At 31.1% G+C, this 24,617-nt stretch overlaps 2 protein-coding genes across 2 annotated transcripts in view; both read left to right on the forward strand.

The window, feature by feature from the left end:
• Positions 1-24,617, forward strand: part of LOC112693509 (discoidin domain-containing receptor 2) — a 347,933-nt gene that overhangs the window by 291,242 nt on the left and 32,074 nt on the right. The window contains exons 11-12 of the mRNA XM_025568621.1: positions 9,513-9,657; positions 15,110-15,264. Coding sequence (XP_025424406.1) covers positions 9,513-9,657; positions 15,110-15,264 — 300 coding nt within the window. The remainder of the gene's footprint in view (positions 1-9,512; positions 9,658-15,109; positions 15,265-24,617) is intronic.
• On the forward strand, positions 16,216-16,892 carry LOC112693510 (tigger transposable element-derived protein 7-like). The gene is made up of 2 exons (XM_025568622.1): positions 16,216-16,722; positions 16,790-16,892. Exons 1-2 carry the CDS (start codon positions 16,245-16,247, stop codon positions 16,810-16,812), a joined length of 501 nt encoding a protein of 166 aa, XP_025424407.1. The 5' UTR covers positions 16,216-16,244; the 3' UTR covers positions 16,813-16,892.

Raw genomic sequence — 24,617 nt, forward strand, 5'->3', positions numbered from 1 at the left:
TAATTTGTTGGTATTGAGTTAAACTATATTTATAATTAGAGAACAGATAAAATAAAAATGTTAGGACCCCTCCCATAATAAATTCCTGGGTACGGTCCTGCGTATTACGTACTCGTTACTGGGATACTTCAGGATCACGTCGGCCTGCCGTCCCCAACCATATAACAGGTTTTTGGGAATCGGTAACGGAATAATTCGTGTTGGATGAACCTAGCATATGCACAACGTTATTTCGTGTACCCTTACTGGGTTAGTGGTGACAAGTATGGAGTGGATTTTGTTGGCATTTTTTTATCTTCAACAATTGTTACATCAACTCTTAATCGTGACCATGTCACAAAGTTCACACTGATAGTTCAAAAATACTTCTCTACCTTAGCAGTACATTACCTATTTATAACAACAAATTTAATTTTCACATTTTATAAAAATATATATATATATATACGGTTGTATAGTCTGTAAGTACAAATAATGGTAAAAGCAATATCAAAATAATAATCAACATTTAAATCGTATTCTCTGATGGTAAAATACGTATAATATTTTCAATAAATAACTCGTATGATTTCATTGGTTTTTTCATCAACAGTAAATTCAAATTCCTCTCGCTGACTGATTAGTGTACAGTCAAAACCAATATACCGAATAATTAAAAATGTTAAAAAAATTTAGTTATTACTATGAATAGGATCATCAAAGAAAATTTATTTCAAAAATCACTTTTTGAAGGTTCCGATTCTAAACTAGATGTATATCATTTTAATAATTATATTCACTTTTTGGTACACATGAAAATATTTTATTTTGCTTACCATGTTTATGTTTATTATATCGGTTGTAGTGTGCATGTAAATTGATATAGTATATTTACTTAGAATTTTTTTTTCTTAATTCATTATTTTATAATTTACGTTTAAGAAAAATTCTTTGAAATTAATTTTAAATTATCGTATTCATAGCTCGAGAAATTATTTTTGTTATTATATTGTAATTTACATTCAAATAAATATCAAACATGAAAATATTTCCATAGTTGATATTCTATACAAATAATTTGATAATAATTAAAAATACTTATCTTGGTTTTATCCAAAATTTACCTTAGCAAACATCGAATAAATAAATCATATTATGGTAAATTTTAATGAGATTTACAATATAAATTATCATTATTGTTACACAATAAATGTTTAATATTATTCAGAATATTTACACGTGGACTGTGTGTTTTAACAACATGCACTTTAACGGCGTTTCCGTTAAAAATCTTTTGCGCTCTTAAATACGCGTAAAATATAGTAATTACTAGTCCGAACTCACATCGTAATGATATAATGCAGTTGGAAGAGCGAAACAAGATTATGTATGCATGAGATATAAATAACATGTTTACGCGATATTTCACATTAAGAAATTACAATGTGCGTTTTTATTTATTTATGTTTAAAAACGATATAATTTGTGCGGCATTCGATTGTTTGTGTGTGCACTAGTACTCTGCATGGTCCGATCTTAATCAGTCCGGACCGGACCGTGGTCCGATCTAGTACGGTCCTAACATATAAAAATTATTTAATCGTCAGTTTGGTCCGGTTCAATAATTTTTAGGAATCGTTCGGTCCAGTCCTCAGATCAAATGCATCATTTTCAGTCCGGTCCGGTTCCAAAAAAAATTAATGAAAATCAGTTTAGTCCGATTCCAATCATAGTACTTAAAATCTAAATACAGATATTGTTATGGAAACAAATAAAACGAAAAAAAAAACCTATAACTTTAGGTATATATTTATTTATTAAGTCGGGTAGCCCGGTCCAGTGATACTAAACGCATCATATGGTACGGTCTGGGCTAATACAGACTGAACCTTACGGACCGATCCATAAAAGGTCCAAAATGTTTTAAGATCGGACCGACAGTCCGGTTTACGGTCTACTTTATTAAATGTTATTTAATTACTTGTCTCGTCTGGTCTAAAAATAATATGAAGCCGTCGGTTCGGTCCAATTTTGGTCTTTGATTAACGTTTAAGTGTGGTCCGGTCCGACTTCAGTCCCTAGGTAAAATTTGTAGTCCGGTCTACTCCTTTAAATAACGAACCGTCCAGAGCACTACTGTGCACACAATGTTATATTCTCTTGTTTACGAGGCTTTCCGCATTTTGCGGAATCGCGAGTATATTATTTAAACCCGTTCATACGTCAATGAACGTGCACCGCTGATATCGGCCTACGCGTCAATATTATAGTGTCGGCTCGAGTTTGCGTGGCTGGTTATTTTAAAATTTTTTCGTATACTATTTCGTTCACACACACATACTTGCGCGCATACAAAACCGTGACATAACTATATGTGGGGGAGTTGAACGGTACATATGCACAAAAATCAAAAGTGATAGATTGTTGATTTAGATTAAATATTGCAACAACCGATATTTATATTTATTAATTTATCCACAATTTTAATATTATTGGTTTGAAAATAATATAACATAGATAATAATACATTGTTTTTTTTAATAATATATTGTGTACAACCAATAGTAGATTATATAACCTTACATATATATTGTACATATTTATTATTTTGAAATTATTAATTATTAATTTATGTTAATATAGTATGTGATTTAAGTATTCAGAATTATGATAAGGTCACGTTTTAAAGTTTCGCATCGAATTACTTTCCTGTACACACGTACTGTAATCTAAATCGAACAAACCGTTTTGATTTGATCGTTTCATAGTGTTCTATTATGAATACATAAACAACCGTAAAAAATGCAAAAGAACAACAAAAAGTCACACAAATAAGCATGTAAATGTAAGGAGTTAACTTTTTTTTATGAAATTTTACATTGATATCTCTCCCACATCTGAGTTCATAATTGCCTCAGAGTAGTAAGACTTACTTATATTGGTATTTTCATTATTAGTTATTACAATAAAAGCCTGCCGTAGATCAGTACCGTGTCTACTAATACAAACGGATTTCGCTTTAACTACTATGACTATCGTATCATATTACATTATTATTTCAGATCTGCAACAATAGGTACAGTGCTTCCGTGGCAGTAATTCCGTGATTATAGTGAATAATATATTTCCGATAACTTTCAAAGTGGGTCATGAGCTTATTTCACTCGGTATACGTATAAATGAACACACACACACACATACAAACACAAACACGCGCGTGCATTAATGACGATTGTAAAACTTGGTTTAGCAGTGTGTCAGTGTGTATATGCGCACTCAAACATATATATATATATATATATACATACAATTTACGTGTATAAATTTATAATATTTTTTTAATAATTCAAGTATTCACCTAACTTATTAGTGTACATTGAAAAAGTCAAGCGACTCCATTACTTGTATGCAATATAACAGCGTATTTATAATAAATATTAATATAATAATATTATATTAAGCATTTCGGACTCGGTAAATCTTAACTGGGCCGTTTTCTAATAATTATATTAATAGGTATTGGAAAATTATACGTGTACGTAGATGCTATTATACCACAGTCAAGTATCATAGACGTGTTCAGGCTTTGGTGGCCGAGAGGGCATAACAAAATTTAAAATCTTGAGACCTATTTTTTCTTTTTCTTTTTCTTTTTTCGATATAAAGAAATATTTATTTTTTATGTTAAAAAACTCGCAACGATAGGAATATTTTTTAATTAAGACCGAAAAATATAACCATTAGGGTATCAAGACAAGAAAAATATATTTAAAACTGAGTACAGATCGCACGACTTTTTTTATCCGGGCATGATTTCGTTGGAAGCACATTCCACTGAGGGGGACCCGGCCCTTATCGTAAACACATCTATGAACCTTATAGTAAGCTTACGAAACAACAGAATTAATTTAAAGTAACATAATTATACTACAATATTACATTCATCATTTAATACAGTAAAATATAATATTACACGGATAAAATATGGCGTGTACCGTAATTTAATATATGACAATCGGAGGGGGGGACGTGTTACGAGCGAAAATTTAAAACAATTAAACTCGAAACGCGTACACCGTGTTTAATAACAATAATAATTACTATGAGTATTAAAACAACGTGTAATACAGAAGTTATATTTAGATTGTGAACATAATATGAGTTTTCCGCATGGTACTTTAATCAGGAACTGGAACCTATAGGTTTTTTCGGTTTCGGTTTCGGTTTTGGTTGTTCAATTAATTTTTAAGGGTTCCGATTTCAGTTTCAGTTTTTTAAAAGAGTAAGGGTTCTAGAACCGGTTGATTTTGGTTAATTCTGATGGGCATGTACCTTTTTCGCCAAAAATCCGGATCTTTGATTTACGCACTGCCTTATATTACCAAAAACGAAAAAGGTATGGTTCCCGTTTCTGCCAAAATTTATTTTTGTGATAAGACGTTTGGAAATCATGTACAATTGTTACATATTATTTTATTAAAAATTTTAATACAAGTAAATAATAATAATATAATATATATATATATATATATATATATATAGGTACAATTATATTAGAGTTTTTAAAGTATTGCATAATTTCATATTAAAATATGTCCATTCAATTTAACTATTTATAAATTAAAAAACAAGGATAAGTCAAATATTGTCTCGATAGAGTTTTGAAAAAATACATATCGTCATTTTTAAACATTTAAAAGTGTCACAAAAAATATAAATTATAATACGAGTATATTTCAAGTTTTAAAAAATTACATCCATAAGTATTAATAAATTATAATATAAAATATTAATTAATATGAATATTAAATTTAAATTTAAACATTTTTGCACAACTTGAAATAATGCTTCCTTATATGATTTAATCTTTTTATCTCTTAGTAAATAAAAAACTAAAAGTATATAATACGTATTAACTAATCCATGTATTGTAAATAATTGGGTAAATAAAGAAGGTCAATATTAAAATGTGCTGTCAACATAGATTATTTCACATTTACATAACATTTTTAAATTGGTATTGTAGGAAAATATTATAATATTAGAAATGTCATCATTCGCTAACAAAAATTCTTCATCATTAGTCGTCAAAGTATTAACTGAACTTACAGTACTATGAATATTAACTATACATGTTGGATTCATTGGTAAAATCTGATAACGAGCACAGTATACACTTCTTCGTAATGCAGAAATATCATTTGTTGTCATTCTTAGGGAAACTCCAAAATCATTAATTTTGCCTTAAAAACAGTTGTTCTAATAACATTTGGACTAATGTTATTTATGTTTAATAATTGAATCTCACTTATTATTATTTTTCTAGGTCTTTGACAAATATTTTCGATAGCTACAAATTTGTATAAACATTAATTATATTTAATACTTAATAAACAAGATAGATGATATACTTATTGTAAATTTTAATTTATTAATAAAAATACAAAAATAATAATAACAATGTTACAAATTTACTTAATATATGCATTACACTATTACAGTTTACAACACAAAATAGTAAAAACATTAAAAGTTTTTATTTTTCTGAACCGACAAATGGACAAACAAAATAGTCATTACCATAGTTTTACTAGTCTAAATAACTGACCTAAATTAAATTAACCCTTTTATAATTAAGGTTACGGTTACGGTTACGGTTTTTCATTTTTTGAAATTAAGGTTCCAGTTTCAGTTACGGTTCCTAAATTTTAAAGGTTAACCGGTTCTAGTACCGGTTCTTTTCGGTTACGGTTCTGGTCCCTGACTTTAATGAACAATTTAGTCGCCTAAAACGACATTAAAATATCGGCAACTACACCGTAGACAGAGCGCAGAAATTTGAACCCGGTAAACTAACATCGTTGTAAATATCAGAATGAAATATTACAATAGTGGTTACAAATGTAGTAGGTAAGAGGAGGATTTATTTCGGAAAGTTAAGAGAGTGGGCAGACGAGGCTTATGGATGATCGCTGCATGTACGGTCAGATTCGAGGTCTCGAGATGAGAATCAAAGTCGGATCAACGTAGAAAATACTTGAGAATTTCAAATAACAATGTTGACTTTTCACTGCGTTTCGGTATGCCGCGTCGTAAACAGATATCTGTCAAATACGTCGTTTTAATAATATTCGTTCCGGATGAACACACAAAAACCGTTATAAAATAAAATTTGAATTGTACTTCTTGCAATAGCCGAAAACAAATGTTTACGTCATTTTATTTTCTCATCACGTAAATAACCGTATAGCAATAAAATATTTTGCAAATAATATATGTACGATAAAATGAAACATTTGGAACGAAAAATCAAAGTGCAACGGCAAAAATAACAATGAAAAAGTACAATTACATTTATTATATTTATAAAAACATTACTTTTAAAACATAAAACAGTTTCTGACAAAATGTCTGACGTTTCCGAATTCTAGGCTTCAATTATACTGTAGTCTTACAGCCATTGTAAAAGTCATCATACAAAACCAAACTGGAAATTAATTAAAAATTGATACAATATTATTCATGTAAAACATAATTTATCGTGAAAAATGAATACGAGTAGTAAACGTCAAGTGATGCAAAGGTTGTTCTGAATCTTGCAATAAATAAAAATTCAACGTTATGAGATATTAGCATTTTATTACAGAATGTCTTACACTCCAAAGTATAGATTAAGATAATCGTGTATATATTTATATATTATAGGTAGAAGGTTCTATCAAGGGAAAAAATGAATCGATTGTTTATGTGAAAGGGACCAATTCCTAAAAGTGAAACTTTCGGGAAATTAAAAATAACTATTTTTCTCATACAATTTTGCATGGAAAAAATGATAAAAAATAAATAAAATTTTTATGTACTCTACTTATTTAAATTTATGAATATCAATTTAACCAAAAGCTCAGCAGCTACAACACATTTTGCAGTATAATTTAAGCTTGGACTTCTCAATTTTACTTCTAATTCCTCACAATCGCAACACGTATCTACTTGAGGTCGACCAAACTTGAAATTAAAATGATCTTTAAATATTTTGAAAAAAATTTATATTTTATTTCAGTCAGAGCAGACTTTGCTATAAATATATAAAACATTATCTTAATATTTAACTTAGCATCCAGATATTGTATTTCTTGAGGTGAATAATGACATTTTTTCACTGAAAATGATTCAATGGAGTCTTTAACTTGCTAAATAACACTAATACCAATTTGTTTTTGATTATTGTTTTCCTTTTTTTCCTAAGGGAGTCTATCCTATCAATAAAAATTACTGAATACGAGTTAAGTTTTTTCGAATAACAGTACTTATGGAAGTACTTTTACATACCAGGATCCTCAGTTCTTGTTTCAAAAAAAGATACTTGTAACTGCTACTTCTTTTAGCACCATTATTTTTACTTGGCTTTCTTTAATATATGTAAAAAGCTTCAATCTGACCCATAAGAAAAACATCTTGAACTTCGTTAAATTGAAGTTTTGTTCATCACTGGTAAACTTTTGAAAGCATTTTTTTTTTTTTTTTTGCAGAACTATAAAAAAAAATTGTATTCGATACCTTCATAACACGATGTTTTAATAATATTTCAAGTGATTTTTTAATTACCTGCAAGGTGGTTCTAATTCTCTTTCTTTTACCATATTTTCCACGATAATTTGTATATTCTATGCCTTTTACACGAAAAACTTTAATAAAATAAATTTCATTTACTTTATACGTCTATAGACGTCTTTATAAGTCTGTATTATGAATGCCAAGTTTTCTTTTCTACATTACTTCAACATCACTAAATGCACTATCTGACTCCATGTTGATGGTTTTTACATAATTATTTCAACACTACTAATAAGTAATATTGTTGTACTATAAATTTATAAATTACAAATATAAAAATATGAATTTAATAATCGTTTACCTATATTATCAGTATTAAAATAACAACAATATTAATACCAATCGTATTATCATTGTTAATGTTTAATTATCACAAACAACTGTATTCGCAGGAAATTAACAACCGTTATTATCAAAACAGTTTGATCAGAAAAATTTGTATTTATTTATGAATAGGGTCAACTACGGTACTAGGTTAGGCACTGTTCATAAACTAAATGTTTAAATTGCTATATTAAAATAAGTATCATACAAAGTCGACTTCTTTCAAAAGTAAACTATCCATTTACACTCAGGACATATTTATTAAAAAAGAGTAATTTTCAAAATATTGCGACTTATCACTTATTATAAATAATCGATTTAAATATGTCTTACGTTTCCAATGAAACACTGAAAATAAATGCCTTGCATTAGTTAATATAAAAATAATACAATATTTATATGTACAATATACGTGTTATTCATTTTCACATTTCTTCAACAACACCCGCTTGGTTTTACCACTACGAGAGTTTACTGTATTATAATATTACTAATATTTACTTGTGAATAGATTTACGAACGAAATAATGCGCGCAAACAGTATTTGTGCGAGAATTAATTTAAAATTAAGTAATCACTTTACGTGCCGATTCGATAAAATTAATTTATACGAACGAATTTTAAACTCACCACCGTTATCCGGATTGCCTCATTTTAATTGGATGAAATTAAATCCAAACCCGTGGTATTAATCGACACTTCGTCCGTGCAGCTCACAAAAAAAAAAAAAAACAATTTTAAAATGTGTATTCGATGCATAATGGATACACAAGGGAGGGTATACCTTTTGAATAGTATTCGCGTTACACATATGTATATACGCATATAATAAAAATTAAATACAAATGAGACCATATAGGGTGAAAACATCGACCGCCAAACCGACATTTTTAATGGGGTAGCGAAATCCATGAAAATATGCTGAAAACGTTATTAAATGTAACAATAAAACGGTAACTCTTTTTTGATATCGACACCAACATATCGGTACGCAATATCTACGAATGCACTAAATTTCCAATGACGATTCGGACGTATTTGATTATAATTTCTATTGCCGTAAACCGTTGGTCGTATCTCGCAACAATCGCGGTGATAGGTGAATTTAGACTTTCTTTTGAGGAGGAAGGGTAGCTCGATTTTTTTTTTTAATTCAGGCTCAAAATTTACAATTAAGAATTTTGGTTGTATCTAACTCAGGTAAGTCCTTAATATTTGTGATTTTTTTTTTTTTTTATAATCTAATGCTGGATCCACTTATAATCGACTTTTGTGTATTTCTTTTTTAACACCTGTCTGTGTTTTGAAAGTTACGCTAATGTTTTATTTGGTTTTCACTAAGTATGAACCCGAAAAAAAGCTCAATTCAGTATTCACACACGTAGTTTGATTTCGTTATAAAATGATCTACATTAAAAAAATTTGAAATGTGTATCTCACATATAATCAATTCGTTAAATACGGATTCAAGGGAAGGGGGCGAATTGTTTTCCTCCCGGTCGCTCGAAATACCGCTGCGTAACGTTTCACCGCGTGCAGCAACGAGCGGATCGTTTATATTAATCTCACGCGTGTTTTCGTTCGTGTGTTCGCAGGAGCTACCGGTCCGGGTGAACGCCAACGGGCACGTGTACGGTCAAGTGGACTTGGACGAAGACTCGGACAAGAGCAACAGCAATTACCACAGGCCGTACGGGGTTGCGCGCAGACCTTCGGTGCTCCTGAGCCCCGATTACACGGGTAAGTGTGCGCGTCCTTCTCGGCGGAAGGGTCGATGGAGGTGCCGTGCGCGAGCTTTTTTTCCCAGGCACCGCACGTTTCATCCTACGGTTCTGTTGCGCGTCACCGCTGTACTAGGCTGCACAAACGTGCCATCGCGCTTATTCCGACGACGTTTGTGGCCAGATGTACTATCATGTCGACGATGAAATGGTTACGTTTAAAATTAAAGTCAAATAAAAAAAAAATCGATTAACGACCTGCGACACAAACGGTCCCCCCCCCTCCAGAAATCGGCAAAACTTTGACTTCGCATCAATATATCTATATGGTGCATAATGTGCAAACAATAAGTCTTGCGAAATACGCATTGAGTCGTTTCTTTTCCTGTTCGATTTCGCGTTATACACGGGTACGTGTAATGTTATCGATTTCATATCTGGTTCGCTGAGGAACCGTAAAGTTCAAAATTTTTCTGCACGAATAAAAGCAAACGGCCCCGTACAAATGTCAATTTCGTTCGAAGAGCTCTAGCAATCCTCTATGGGAAAAGATCCGTGACTCGCAAAGACGTGTAAGAACACAAGCTAACCTAACCAACTTATACTGATAGCAATTTTTGAATTCCAAAATATAAAAACGGGAGAACTAATATACCCTCGTTGCGTCCCAAAAAAATAATATGACATGCTTTCAAATCATATGGTGGTCGATACCAATGATGCGCAATCAAAAACTCTGGTTTTGTTTTATTGATCTAAAGATGGGAGTGCCAATAAAAATCATTTTTAAAAGAACTACTGCACTGGACATGAATACTACATTATATACCCACAGGTAAAATATTTTATGCACACGTTTCCACTTAATATAATTTATTCTTCACAATAGCTACAATCGTGCAATACATCTTGTGTCTTTTTTCTTTTTTTTTCCGTGTAAATTCCATTTTTAATTACAAAAAAAAAAAAAAAAAAAAAAAAAAAAAATATCGTATACAAACACCTCGGCAAAATTAAACTGTCGAGTGTTTACATTTTCTGAATATCAACTTTTTCGGCACACCGAGAAAATGTTCATACCCAACGAACACTAGTTATTACATATAGATGTTTTAAAATGCATACGTATATTATGTGTAGTATTGTAATGTTACCCAAGAGCGAAATAAAAACGTGCAAAACCATTTTGGTCCGTTTCCAAAAAAATTGGCAAATACGCCCTCCACACGCACCAAATCAGCGTTTCCGTTATCGGGTTTTTTTCTATGTATTTCGGTTTCAATACGATCCACACAAATGTATATTATTATTATTATTATTACTGTACATACTGTAACGTTATTCACCGCCTCCGGAATTTATATTCTTGAATATGCAGGAATTATTTTTCCACTGCACATTTACCACCTGAAACTATTCGATTTTAAATTAATACCTACAAAAAAAAAGTTTATTCTACTCGCATCTACTAAGCCAACGGCTCTTAAATGGTGGCGTGCGATAGACTTTCAATGGTTGATCTATGATATGCATTAGTGGTACTTGAAAAAAAATAGTTTGAGGACCGCTGTTAGAAACCAAATATTTTTGCGAATAACAAACCGCCCGTGTTTTAAATATCTGCGTATCGACAGACGTTTGATATCAGATTCGCTATACTTTACAATTGATTGTAGTTTAAACATGTACAGTTGTGCACCTATATTTTATAGTATATTCTCAATTACTAACCGTTATTAATCAAAATAAACAGTTTATTATTTATTTAAAAAATAATAAATAGGTATAATATTCAAATGCACTTTCTAATTATGAAATTAATTCAAACAGTGTAAGTATAATTTCAAAAACACAGAAATTGGCAAAAAAAATATTTATTTTTACGTTGAAAAAAATATTCAATTACGTATACAACTGAATATTATAAAAGTGACTATTTTTCCTCACTAAATGACAACACTACGTCCCGCGTGACACAAGTACGATTTTGATGCTATTGATATTGCACCAGCACCACCCCAACGTCAGTAAAAACGATGTAATTTTATTATTATTTTTTTTTTTTTTTTTTTTTTTGTCTCCGTTTATATAGTCTGCGTGGAAATGTGTCGCAATTAGGTGGATGGCAGGCATGCGATGGGATATGAGGCGAAAGAAATTTCATTAAAGTTGTTATGCACACATTTTTCAGCTGAAGTAAAAAAAAAAAAAAAAAATGAATATTGTGCATCAGACATCTTAGAAGCTTCTGTGAATTTTCTCCTTCCCCATCCATCAAAAACACACATTTAAGATTCTAATAACATTTTTCAAATTTATCGTTTCAAGAAGTTTTCACTTATATTTATATATATATATTGTATAATAGAATAATATGTTTATGCGTTAATATAATATTTCCATTACGACGATATATTTATTTTCATTCATAGACAGTTTTCAAAATACTTTCAATTATAATTTTTAATACTTCTTCTAGAATTATTCTTAAAACTATAGCATAATATTATATTTTAAATAATTTTATCAGTTGTTAAGCATGGATAAGTTACAACTAAAATTAAACTTGATAATTTTTTTTAATAAATTTAAAATGTGTTTGTTTTTAATGAACTTTGAGTATTAATTTCATGTTATTTCAAATGAATTATAAATAAATTTAGTTAAATTTTAACCAATTATAATATATCTTTACATAATAAATATTTTGTTATATGTAGTTAATATGCCGATGGATCGGTCAGAACATCAATAATTGATTATGCATTTTGTATCACACAACTTAAATTATGACCGGCTGTTTATCTTTCTCTCTGTTTCTTTTTTTATATCTGAATGCTGGGCTATTCTAGAGGCTTTCCCTTGTGTCAAATCTCTTTCTTCTTAAAATTACTTAAATATATCGGACTCTCAAGCTAGTCTATAATCCATATATAGCAACCTACTCTACTACAAATATTTTCCAATACTTCTGCCTCAAGAATCCAGTTCCACTTCAGTATCCTACATTTGGATTCCAGATCGTACTGGAATTTCTGGAAATGAACGACTTGACTTTCTGGCTAACACGGCTAATAACGGTAATCTGTCTGATTCTGGTGTATGTCCTTACACATATCTTATTTCTCTTCTTCGTCAATCCATCCATAAGTTATTGAAGCTTAAATGGTATAACCCTTCAGTTTCATCCACCTCTACATTTAAAGAAATCTCCCCATGATCTTAGAAAGTTAATGTAAGCCATTCAAAAAAAAAGTATTACTCCAGGCTGCGAATGGCCATAATTTACTGCCGATACATGCGCACATGTTAGAACTGACCATTATTACATCATGTTCCCTCGCTAACTATAGCAGTAAACGTTGCGATTTTCGTCACTTATTATTAACTGTCCAGCTCTCTAATATAATATACAACATTAAAAACAATTTTTCCTCTCTTCATACCAAACTCTCTCACACCGAATAACTTCACTTTAATTAAATGCATAATTAATTTCATTTTCCAATTCGACTTCAAAATAAAGACTACGGACACTATAATTATAATGCACAGTAAACGTGTAATTTTTTACTCAATAATAATTACATAATAATAATATTGATTGAAATCTTGTAATTTAATGTTATAATTTCTATAATAAAAAAATAAAATAATAAAAATTTGTATGAGAAAAAAGTCTATATTATAAATCTTTCTTTATATAAAATGTATTATAAAATTCAATAAAAATTTAATAATAATTAAAATCAACAAATGAAATAAATAAAACAAATAATAAATAAATGCTATAGACAATATGTGTTTTATTTTATTTTTTATAAGTTTTTTTTTTTTTATATTTTAAAATATTATATCACAATTTGAAGCTACATAAAACATAATTTAGTTCTGTCGGAACATTAAATAAATACCTTTAATATACAGTTTCTTTTTATTATTTTCGCGAACCATGAGGTAACCATAACATAATAATATACAGAAAAGTATTATCTTAGCACATTAATCATGAGGATTTACAATCATATTTTTGACTAATTTCCTTTTTTTTTTTTTTTTTTTTTATTTATATAAAAATCAAATCTTAAATAAAATACATCTTAATTAAGTTAAGCTTTTACACCATTTGGGTTGCTCAAATAACAAAAATGTAATAATTCAAAAAATTTTTTTTTTTTTAATTGTTTTATTTTAAAAGAAAATTTAAGTAATTTTTATTTATCTAGTTTTTATTTTTTCTATACAAAATTAATGCATTTACCGAATCAAAATAAGTGATTAATTTTTTTAACTTACACTTAATCTTATTGATGAATATACGTCGTTTTAATTCGAAAAAAACCAATTACAATGATGTAACTAAATTGAATGACCATTAATATCGATTCAGTTGACCTATACACACTACGTGCACATGCTATTGATTACTATTTATGTTTGATTAAGTAATGAATATTTAAAATACCCAGAATACTAATTTTGCAGTATTTAAAATACTTAATGAATATCGTTTTTTGTAAATATTTGATACTTGGAGTACGTATTCTGAATACTAAAATTATAAGTATTCGAGTTTATTTTATTCAAAGTACTAATAAAAAGTATTTTACCTAAGCCTGGTCATTTCATCAAAAACTTTACTAATATCAATAGCACTAGGTCTTTATATGCTATGGCTTGATATAGGAACGATTAAATAAATACAAAGTATATTTATTATATTTTAATTTGACATTTATTACAAATAATTTAATAAGAAAACGCTCCGAAGAAATTTCATTTCAATAACAACAGTATTCGTTTATTAAATTAATTAATTAACTGTCATTCCCATATCGAGAGTTATATTTTCAATTATTTTCGCAATCAGTCACATTTCCGTACTGTAATTACTATCATTTTCAATTCATTGTTCTCAAAGTGTGTGCTTATATACTGGCATTGCTATTGCTGGATTTCATTATATTATTTTATGCAACCTAACGGAACATAACACGTGCCAACAAAATAACTATAATTATCATTAAAAACTATTTTTAGTTTTTTTGTTCATGTGACAAATATACCAAAAATTACTAAAACATTTTTGGGGGTGTTTAAGAAGCTACCGAAGGATTTCAATGGTTTTGGACCTTCAACATGGAGTGCGAGTCCAGTAGTTTCTGAACCTTTGAATATCCAACAATCATTTTTATAAATACTGATTGAAATAAAATTAAATTCAGTACGAAAATTATTTTAGAAAATATTTAAAGTTAACATTATTACGTGTCGATATAAGGAATAGAAAAGTCATTTTGCAAACTGAAAACGCATTCTGCATTTTATCATTTAATTAAAACACTTTTCCCTAAAAACAATGTAAAATATTTTTATTTCCGTACTTAATGTTTTCGATAAAGTGGTTAAAACGAAAAACGAAAGTAATGTCATTATTCGATTAGTCATTTTAGCCGTAAAACATATTTCAGATGTACGAGATATCGTCACTCAAGAGGAATACGCAATACCGCACATTCACCGGTCGTCGTCCAAAACGTTGAAAAGTCAGCCGTCCATACACGATGACACTTTATCACATCACCAGACGCTGGAGAAGTATTATGCCGCATCAGATATCTGTCAGGTATTAAAAACATAGGGCTTACAATGAATTCAGTGAGTTGGGAAACTTAACAGTTGAATGAAATGTTCATCACGGACGGTGTTCGCCAATGACTACCTGTACATGCACAAACCGTACATTAAATTTAATTTAATTAAAGACTTTTGTCATTCCGTTTTAACGTATGCAATTACGAATTTAGGATTTCCAACAATTCTAAATATTGAATATCCATTCCGATGTTAATTAACTGTGTCCCGAACAAATAAATTATAAATGTTCAATTTCAATGTGAACTTCAGTTAAACAGTACATTATCGTTACCCGAGGAACAATCACGAGGATGTTGACTATACCCAAATAAATTTTGGATTATTCTATTGTTTGTAATTTCCAACCATAGCTTATGATCACCGAATTGTTTGTGTAAATTATTTTTAGTTCAATTCGTTTACGCACGGGTGAAAATATAATGGATATATTTGTTAAAAGTTATAACGTAAATTTTGATATTCGTATTTTATTATTTTTTGTAGATAGACGGCAGATTTACATTTTACATGATGTTTTATTTTTCTGCCTTTTTTTCTACGAGGTTAAATGCATACAGTAAAACCTGTCTTATGCGAACCCTTGATAAGACGGAATCCTGTTCTGTGCGGAAATTTTTTATGGTCCCGGCAGATTTCTATAGTTTAACATAGGATTAAACCCTTGATAAAACGGAACCTGTTTAACGTGAAACGGGAAGCTATTTTTTGGTCCCGTAAATCATATAAACCTTTAACAAATGAAAAAACATATCATAAAATGAACAAAAATATTTTTGATGCCCACATTTATTTTGCTACTAAACAATTATTAAGGTCAGCGGTTAATACGTATTGATAGATAACTAAATTGTATCTTGATTCTATAAATTAGCGCTTATTATTGTCACCGTAGTGGCGTAGTCGAAGATCACCTGTCGTTTCGTATCGTCGTACCTACTTGTTCTCACAATGACTAAAATTTGTTTAAGTTTAAATGAAAAAATAAAAGTAATCGAAGAAAGTGAAAAAGGAAATAGTGTTAAATCATTAATGAATACTTTTAAATGCAGGAAAACGCAAATTTATAACATAATTAAAAACAAAATTAAAATTAGAGAAGAATGGTTAAAAGGTAAGTCATATTCATTAATCTTATTAGGAAATGGGAAAAGCAAACGAAGTTTAAAGAAGACTGTTAATGATGAAATTAACAAAGCAGTTTGGAATTGGTTTGTTAAAGCTAGATCTAAGAACATTCCAATTAGTGGTCCAATGCTTCAGGAAAAATCCAAGGACATCGCGATTAAATTGGGGAACACCGATCTTAAAGGTTCCAACGGTTGGTTGGAATGTTTTAGAAAAAGACATAATATTTCATGGAATCAAGTATGTGGAGAATCTAATGATGTCAATGTTGACGAAGTAAATAAATGGAAATCAAAAATAGGTGAGCTGATAAAAGATTATAATAGTGATTGTATCTATAACTGCGATGAAACAGGTTTATTTTTTAGCGCTATTCCTTCAAAAACATTGAAATTAAAAGGGGAACAATGTAAAGGTGGTAAACTTTCAAAAGAAAGAATAACTGTTCTTCTTTGTGGAAATATGGCCGGTGAAATGGAAAAACCATTAGTAATAAGAAAAGCAGCAAAGCCTCGATGTTTCAAAAATATTGATGTAGAAAAATTGCCAGTTTCATGGTACTCTAACAAAAAGGCTTGGATAACTGGAGTATTATGGAAGATTGGTTAATAAAATTTAACAGTAAAATGTTAAAAAAAAATAAACATATCATTATTTTTTTGGATAATGCTGCATGTCATCCAAAACTCGATTTATCAAACATTAAATTAGCTTGGTTCTCTCCCAATACAACTTCGATTACACAGCTTATGGATCAAGGTATTATTTACTATGTTAAGTTGTATTATCGCCGACTTCTGATACAATCATTTATTGCTAATGTCGATAAAATATCAGTACTATCTAAATTATTCAATGGTTAAATGTAGCTGTCAATAATTTTTTTTTTTTTTATTTAAACTTCGTGGGTACAATTAGTTTCAACAATTACAAATTAAAAATACAATTACAAATTACAAAATACAATTACAAATTACAAAATACAATTACAGTTTACAGTTACAATTACCGTAGAAACAGTACAGTATAAGATTAGATTAAAAAGCCTGAATGGTTAAAGAAAGATATTATATTTATTATGATGTTTTTTTGTTGGTTTGAAAGTATACTTATAAGGTCGAAAGTGATGTTGGAGGTATTCAAAATAGATAATAGGTGGTCACGATGTGTTGATAAGCTGTGACAGATGAAGAGTAGATGATTAATATTACAGACCATAGGGTCATTGTGTAGTGTACAGAGAGGGGAATCGTTCAATGACAGTTTAAAGGAATGAGAAGGAAGTCGTGTATGACCAAACCGGAGGCGAGAGAACGATGTTATGCATTTTCGAGAAAGATCGATGTTATGAAACCATGGTAGTGTTGGAATGGTTGGAGATATCTTTCTGTACCAGGTGGCGAAGTAAGGAGGGAGTGAGACCCAGTATCTAAGCCAAAGATTAGAAGTACAAGACCTAAGGATAGGGATAAAATCAGACCATGGAATTTTCGTACTTGGAGGGCATCTGAGGAAAGCAGAAGATTTAGCTAGCTTGTCAACGAATTCGTTTCCCGCAATTCCAGTATGGCCTGGTACCCATATAAATTGAATGTCCGAGCCAGATTCTGTAAGGGAAAATAAAAAATGTCTGATAGTGATTATGAGAGGAGAGAGATGTGATTTGAAAACGTTAGAGGAGAGGGCTTGAAGACAGGATAGAGAGTCAGTGGCGATGAGATATTTGTTTGAAGGTAAGGATGAGATTGCGTTGAGTGTTTCAATAATAGCGAAACATTCAGCTGTGAAAGAAGATGCCGTGGGAGGTAGATTGTTAGAGAAGGAAATGTGGAACTCCGGGATGTAAAAGGAATATCCAGCTGATAGGGGAGAGACAGAACCGTCTGTGAAAATTAGGATGAAGAGCGGAAAGGTGTTATGAATGAAATCGAGAAAGATATTGTTCACATAATTGGGTGGTGCGGAAATCAGAAAGATTCGCGAGTGATTTAGAAAGATTTTATTTTGATGAGTGATAGGGGAAAAAAGTAAGGATTGGAAATTAGTTTCATATAATGGAAATTTGTTAGTTTGGATAATATAATTGCGTGTGTCTGCAAGAGAATGCGCTATTAAGGCGAGAACTGGAAGTGTCTTTTGGACATATCGCCAAAAGTAATAGACCTCAAGGAAGGTATTGAAGATATAGGGTTCTTTGTTTGCTAACTGTTTGAGTAAGAATTTGCCGGCAAGCCATTTGGTTCTTATATGGAGTGGTTGGCAAGATGTTTCGACTTCAATAGCGGGAGAAGGAGTGGATCTTAGGGCACCTATAATGGATCTAAGACAAGAGATTTGTAATCTATTAAGTTTATTAAGGTGAGCGAGGGCAGAAGATCCAGAAAAGAAACAACAGTAATCAAACTTGGCGCGTATGACGGATTGGTAAATACGTATTAAGGTAGAGGGGTGGGAACCCTACCATGTATTGGCCACGGATCTTAGAAAGTTAGACCAGCGGGTTGCAAATATAGTTAAGTCGTGAAGGTGAGGCCATCGAAGCTTAGGGTCCATATTTAGACCTAAGTATGTATAGTTTGGAGCGTAGGGGATTGTGTAACCATCTATTGTTGTGGCATCAAACTGATGGTAGTGTCGTCTGGAGAAAATTAAGGACTTGCATTTTTCGGGAGCTATTGAGAAGAAGGAAGAAGATAGAACATTGTGTAAAGAATATAATGCGTCGTTAAGGGAGGCGATTGCAAAGTTGATTTGTCTATTGTGGGAGTAAATAACTATATCATCAGCATACATAAGACAACTGTGACCAGGAGAAATAAGACGATTAGCAATAAAACACATGTAAATATTAAAAAGAATTGGGCTCAGACAGCTGCCTTGTGTAAGACCGGTTGAAGTCGTACGTGTATTGGTAGCACCAAAGGGGGAGAGAAAATGTAAAGTTCTATGAGAAAAAAGACGAAAGATATAATTGGTGAAGGAGAGTGGGAGATTTAGCGCATTTAAGTGGGAGATTATAAGAGGGAGTCAATAAATTAAAACCACAAACAATTAAATCATGTTTTGCAAAGGCTGGGTTTTATGAAAATGAAATAGACGATAAGCAAGACGATAATGAAGAATATGAAGACGTACAGCAGTTATGTACTTCTATGTGTAATTCACAAAGCGTTAATGATTTTATAAATTTAGACAATAATGTATACATGGATGATGACGACATAAATGTTTTAATTGACGATCAATCAACAAATCAATCAGATTCTGAAGATGAAGGTAATGAAGGAAACAATGAAAAAAATGATGAAGAAAACCAATTGAAAACATACAAGGAAGCAATTATTTACATCAAGAGTTTGGAACAATTTTCAATTAATAAATATGATAGTGAGTAATTGGAAACGATATCGTGGGCAAAAATAAAAGTTGAAAAAAGCATTACAGCACTACAGAAAAAACCAGACAAAAAACATTACACGAGTTTTGGAATTTATAATTGTATTATAACCGACCTACTTTTTTTTATTATATTACATATATTATTTTATTAATACCTATTTTATTTTATTATATTATATTATTTTATTAGTACCTACTAAATGTTTTTAAAATTTTAATTTATCATTATTTTGAAATATTTAATTAATATACTTGTTATTATAATTATTTACTTTTTTAATATTTTTATTTTTATTATTGACCGGAAAATGTTACAACTTTAATCGTGCAGTATATCGTAACTGTATAGTACGGAATTTTCCGTTATATTCAGTTATAAGGAAACCTGCCTAAAACGGAAATTTTTATTGGTCCCGTGCAATTCCGCATAAGACAGGTTTTACTGTACATAAATTTGAATATCTTTGAGTACAACAAATAACATTATTAAAATGGCAATGCTAACTATATTGTTATAACAAACATTGCATGGTACAAGACCGTGTGCGTCTTCAATCATATCTTTCGGTTATCCTTAAGAAATACAATGGATTGTAAATATAATTTGAAATCGGCAAAAGTTTGATACATCTAGCTTACGGTGCACATCTAGGTTATTCGAACGAAACATATTTTAATATAATATTTGATATACAATAATTTTTCTTATATAAGGACGCAATTCATCATTTCTTCGTGGGTATAGCAATAGCAATTGTATCGCAGGGTTAATTTTTTTTTCGTAAGCTTTGCATAAAATTATCACCGAAAAAATGCACGAAACGTGCTGAATCGCAACATAAATTGTAATTTATATTAAGTTTCACCTCGAATATTTTTTGGAAATCATTGGGATTGAAATAAATGTAAATAAATGTTGCGTAATGACTAGACGAATGATGTTAGATAAAATAAGAAATATGACAATAATTTATTAATATATATTTTGTTTTTGTTTTTATTTTACTTAAAAAAAAATGACAACCAATTAAGAAATAAATAGCAGTATTTGAATACTTGTGTCTTATTTTATTTTTATCTAGGTATATGAAGTATAAGTGTAAAGTATAAGTTGAAAAACTAATTCAGTAAATACTGTATAATAGACCAGGGGTGCTTAACCTTTAAAGACTTTTGATGGACTTCTGAGTTTTTCTAGGTTGTCACAATCGACCAAAAATATATTTTATATGCATATATGTTACACTTCCTTTATTTATTCTATTTATCATAAAATATTTACAAAGAACAAAAAAATATTTTAATTCTTTTTTGAAGAATTCGTAATAAAAATGGAAGTGAGTCGTGGTTGACTAGAACACATGTCATGATTGACCTGTAGGCCATACCTGTAATAGACAACCATTACACACCTTATCAATAATAACATATGAATGATGATTTTTAGTTGTGATAAAAATTTGATTGCTTATTTTACATTTTTATTTTTATTTATTTTTTTAATTTGCCATCGTTATTTTACAATATTTTCTGAATAAGTTTTACTGTGTACACAGTACATACAGAGTATTTTTAAAATGGTTGAGAAAACTAGTATACGCATACTTTCTTGAGTGATAAAATGAAGAATCTTATACAATTTTTTTTCTATATTTAAAATCTGGAATTCATCTTTAGAACATTATTTTGAATCTAAAAATGAATGCTTGTAACATATTTCTTGCAAATTTCTCACATGAATTTAACATGAATGTGACATCGATTTTGGATTTATCACCTGTTTTTCACGTCCGAGTTGCCAGGGTCAGAAAATTTGATGTGACATATCGATTCGTAAGAGAACTCTGCAAGATAAACGAAGATAAATGTATAAAGATAAATGTATTTGTTATTATTTCACATATCTGATTAATTAACACAGTTTTTATTGTAGAATAATCATTTTTAAACAAAATGCTAAAGAAAATAATAAATTGAAATAATAAAATAACAAATTATTTGAAATTCAGTTCAATTTGATTTGCAAGAAATATGTTACAAGTATTCATTTTTAGGTTCAAAATAAAGTTCTAAAGATAATTAGATAAAACCCAGGTTTCGAAGTTAGAAAAATAATTTCAAAACATTCTTCATTTGGCCACTCAAGAGAGTACGCGTATATTAGTTTCCTCGACCATTTCAAATTCGTCTTGAAATGACCCTAAACCTCGTATATATTCGGAAAATGTCTGCGCATCGTGATAAACGTAATAAGTTTAAAACGATTATAATGGACGAAACAATGCGAAAACAGTGAATAATCAACGTGGAAACGAAAACGACTTGAACCACCCTGAATCAAACTTGGTCCTCCCCGACTATCATTCGATCATCGGCAGAGTGGTTGCCGCCTGAATCTTTTGCTCGTCGGCTACTTCGGACAGAGTCTCCTGATGGCGGTCACCTGAGTCGAATACCGTCGCGGCAATTAAACGAATGAAAGAAACTTCTGTTGATCGGCCAAAACTTCTTGGGGTACCGCACGTTCAGCCAACAACCAGCCGAATTGTATGATTTTGGACTCGGTATGTTGTGTGTGTATGTCGGTGTATGTATGTGAAAAAATAAAAATAAAACAAACGACTACTCTCGGTGGGTGTCTCCGTTGGAAAAAGATCGTCCCGCGATTCGTCAGGCGTCCTCGTCCCGACCACATCGTCATCATCGGCTCGCCAACCGGCCGCAGTTGTTCGGCTCCGTCGAGTCGTCCGCGCTCCGGCGGCGTTCGCGATGTCCTTTGCGATGAGTTCTTCGGCGGTCGACGGCAACGGCGGCCACCGCTGAGGTTAGACGTGCGACGACCAAGCGGAGAACAGACTGGCAAAAAACGTTCTGGTCTGCGTCGTACGACGTTGCGTCACCGGCGGATCTTCGTCGCCGGTAGGCGGAAATCGTCGCATCTCGAAGTCGGAATCTGCGCGGAATTAAACGATAGGTGTGCCACACGTGCATTCGCATCGATTTACGAATTCGATAAAATACTATAGTTCGATTTTTACTAGACTTCAAACGGCATTATCGATCCGCGATTCGGATCTTTGTCATAAAATAACTCGACAGAGCGATGTATATATTTTACGGTTAGTGCCGGTGATCAAAACGCGATTCTCTATACCTGTGCTATTCGTGATCGGATCTCCAAGCGTAGTCGATTCTTCCGTGGTCGCCGACGATGACATCTCGTCCGTGTCGGTGGTTGTACCGCGAACGTCTTCCACCGAGATCGGTCGTAAAAAGTGTACTGATACGGCCACCACGGGGTGGTCCGGTACAGTTCGAAAAACGAACGTTAATTAAAGTCACCGTGAAATGCGCAAAATAAGTACTACTGGTGTCATCGATTCCAAGCACTCGGCGTGGCGCACTTTGCACCTCCGGTGACAGTAGGTCTTACAACCAGAACATTTCGCCATAGGGCTCCACACCGTCCTTTTCTCGCATTCGGAACATCTACGAGACCATTTAAAAAACGGTTTGTTCGCAAAAACGTGTTGGACCATTTGCTGTGCCTTTTATTTTTATATTTTTATTATTTTATTTGTTATAAATTTAAATAAGTTATAAATTTATTAATGACATAATTATTAATAGTGAGGGTGATATGATAATGTGACATAATAATGTGATAACATATATGAATATAATAATAATTATAAGGTCTTGTATATTAATAATGATCTTCATTTTTTGATGATGAGTTTTCTATATCTGTTAAGAGAATGTGCTGGGGAAGTCGAGGCCGCAGACGTCTATCGGGTGTTTTTCTTCCTATATTGTAATGACGAGCACTGTCCAAGTTTTTTAGTTTAACGTGGTAGTTTTTCAATTGGATTTTACTCCATGTATTTATCAGGGGTATTCCCGTGTCATTATGGATCTGACGATTTCTCATGAAGCACAGTGCTTTGAGACATATCTTTAAGAACTTATTTTGTAAGATTTGGATTTTATTTATTTTAGTTATAAAGGCAGCAGCCCATACAGGATCGGCATAAGTTATCAGTGGTCTAATTATTGTGGTGTAGAGAAGGAGAGATGATTTCATTTAGAGAGTTGATTTGAAATTCACTAAAGAGTAGAGAATTCTCATCCTGGCATATCCCTGAGTGAGTTTTTTGTTTATGTGAATATTCCATGTGAGTTTTTCATTGAGAAAAACACCAAGATATTTGACTGAGTTATCTTTTCTTTTCCATTGTATGATCTGGTTGTTTATATTAATATTTCTTGAATCATTATATCTTTTTAAGGTGAATATTTTAGCCACGCTTTTAGTCAGATTTAGTTTCAGCTTCCATTTTTTGGACCAGGAGGTAATTTTGTTTAATGAAGATTGTATTTTTTCGATTTATAAGTCTAATACACTATCTTGTGTGAGGATTGTTGTGTCGTCCGCAAACATTGCCAGTTGAGAGTTAGAAGGATTGGGGATGTCATGACAATAATGTTAAAAAGAGTTGGCTCCAATACTAATTCTTGTGGGACTCCAGATTTGATTTTGTATTATAGAGATAAGTCTGTATCTATTCTCATTTGGAATATTCTGTCGATTATGAATTATGTAATAGTTTTTAACAGGTACATAGGAAGATTAAGTGCTTTCAGTTTTATTTCAAGCCCGCAATGCCAGACCCTTATCAACGGCTTGTGTTAAATCGAGGAATACTGCTGTAGTATATTGTTTGTTTTCAAAATCGTCTACAATTATTTCTGATACACATTGAATCTGGTGGCATGTAGAGTGCTGTGTTTTGAAGC

The sequence above is a fragment of the Sipha flava genome, unplaced genomic scaffold, assembly GCF_003268045.1.
Source record: "Sipha flava isolate LNK unplaced genomic scaffold, YSA_version1 88_pilon_pilon, whole genome shotgun sequence".
Lineage (NCBI taxonomy): Eukaryota > Metazoa > Arthropoda > Insecta > Hemiptera > Aphididae > Sipha > Sipha flava.

Excerpts from the sequence above, each read along its gene's own strand:
- LOC112693510 (XM_025568622.1), top strand. The coding sequence starts at position 16,245 with ATGACTAAAATTTGTTTAAGTTTAAATGAAAAAATAAAAGTAATCGAA. Across the intron at positions 16,723-16,789 it reads TAAATGGAAATCAAAAATAG|CGCTATTCCTTCAAAAACAT; the intron begins GTGAGCTGATAA and ends TTTATTTTTTAG.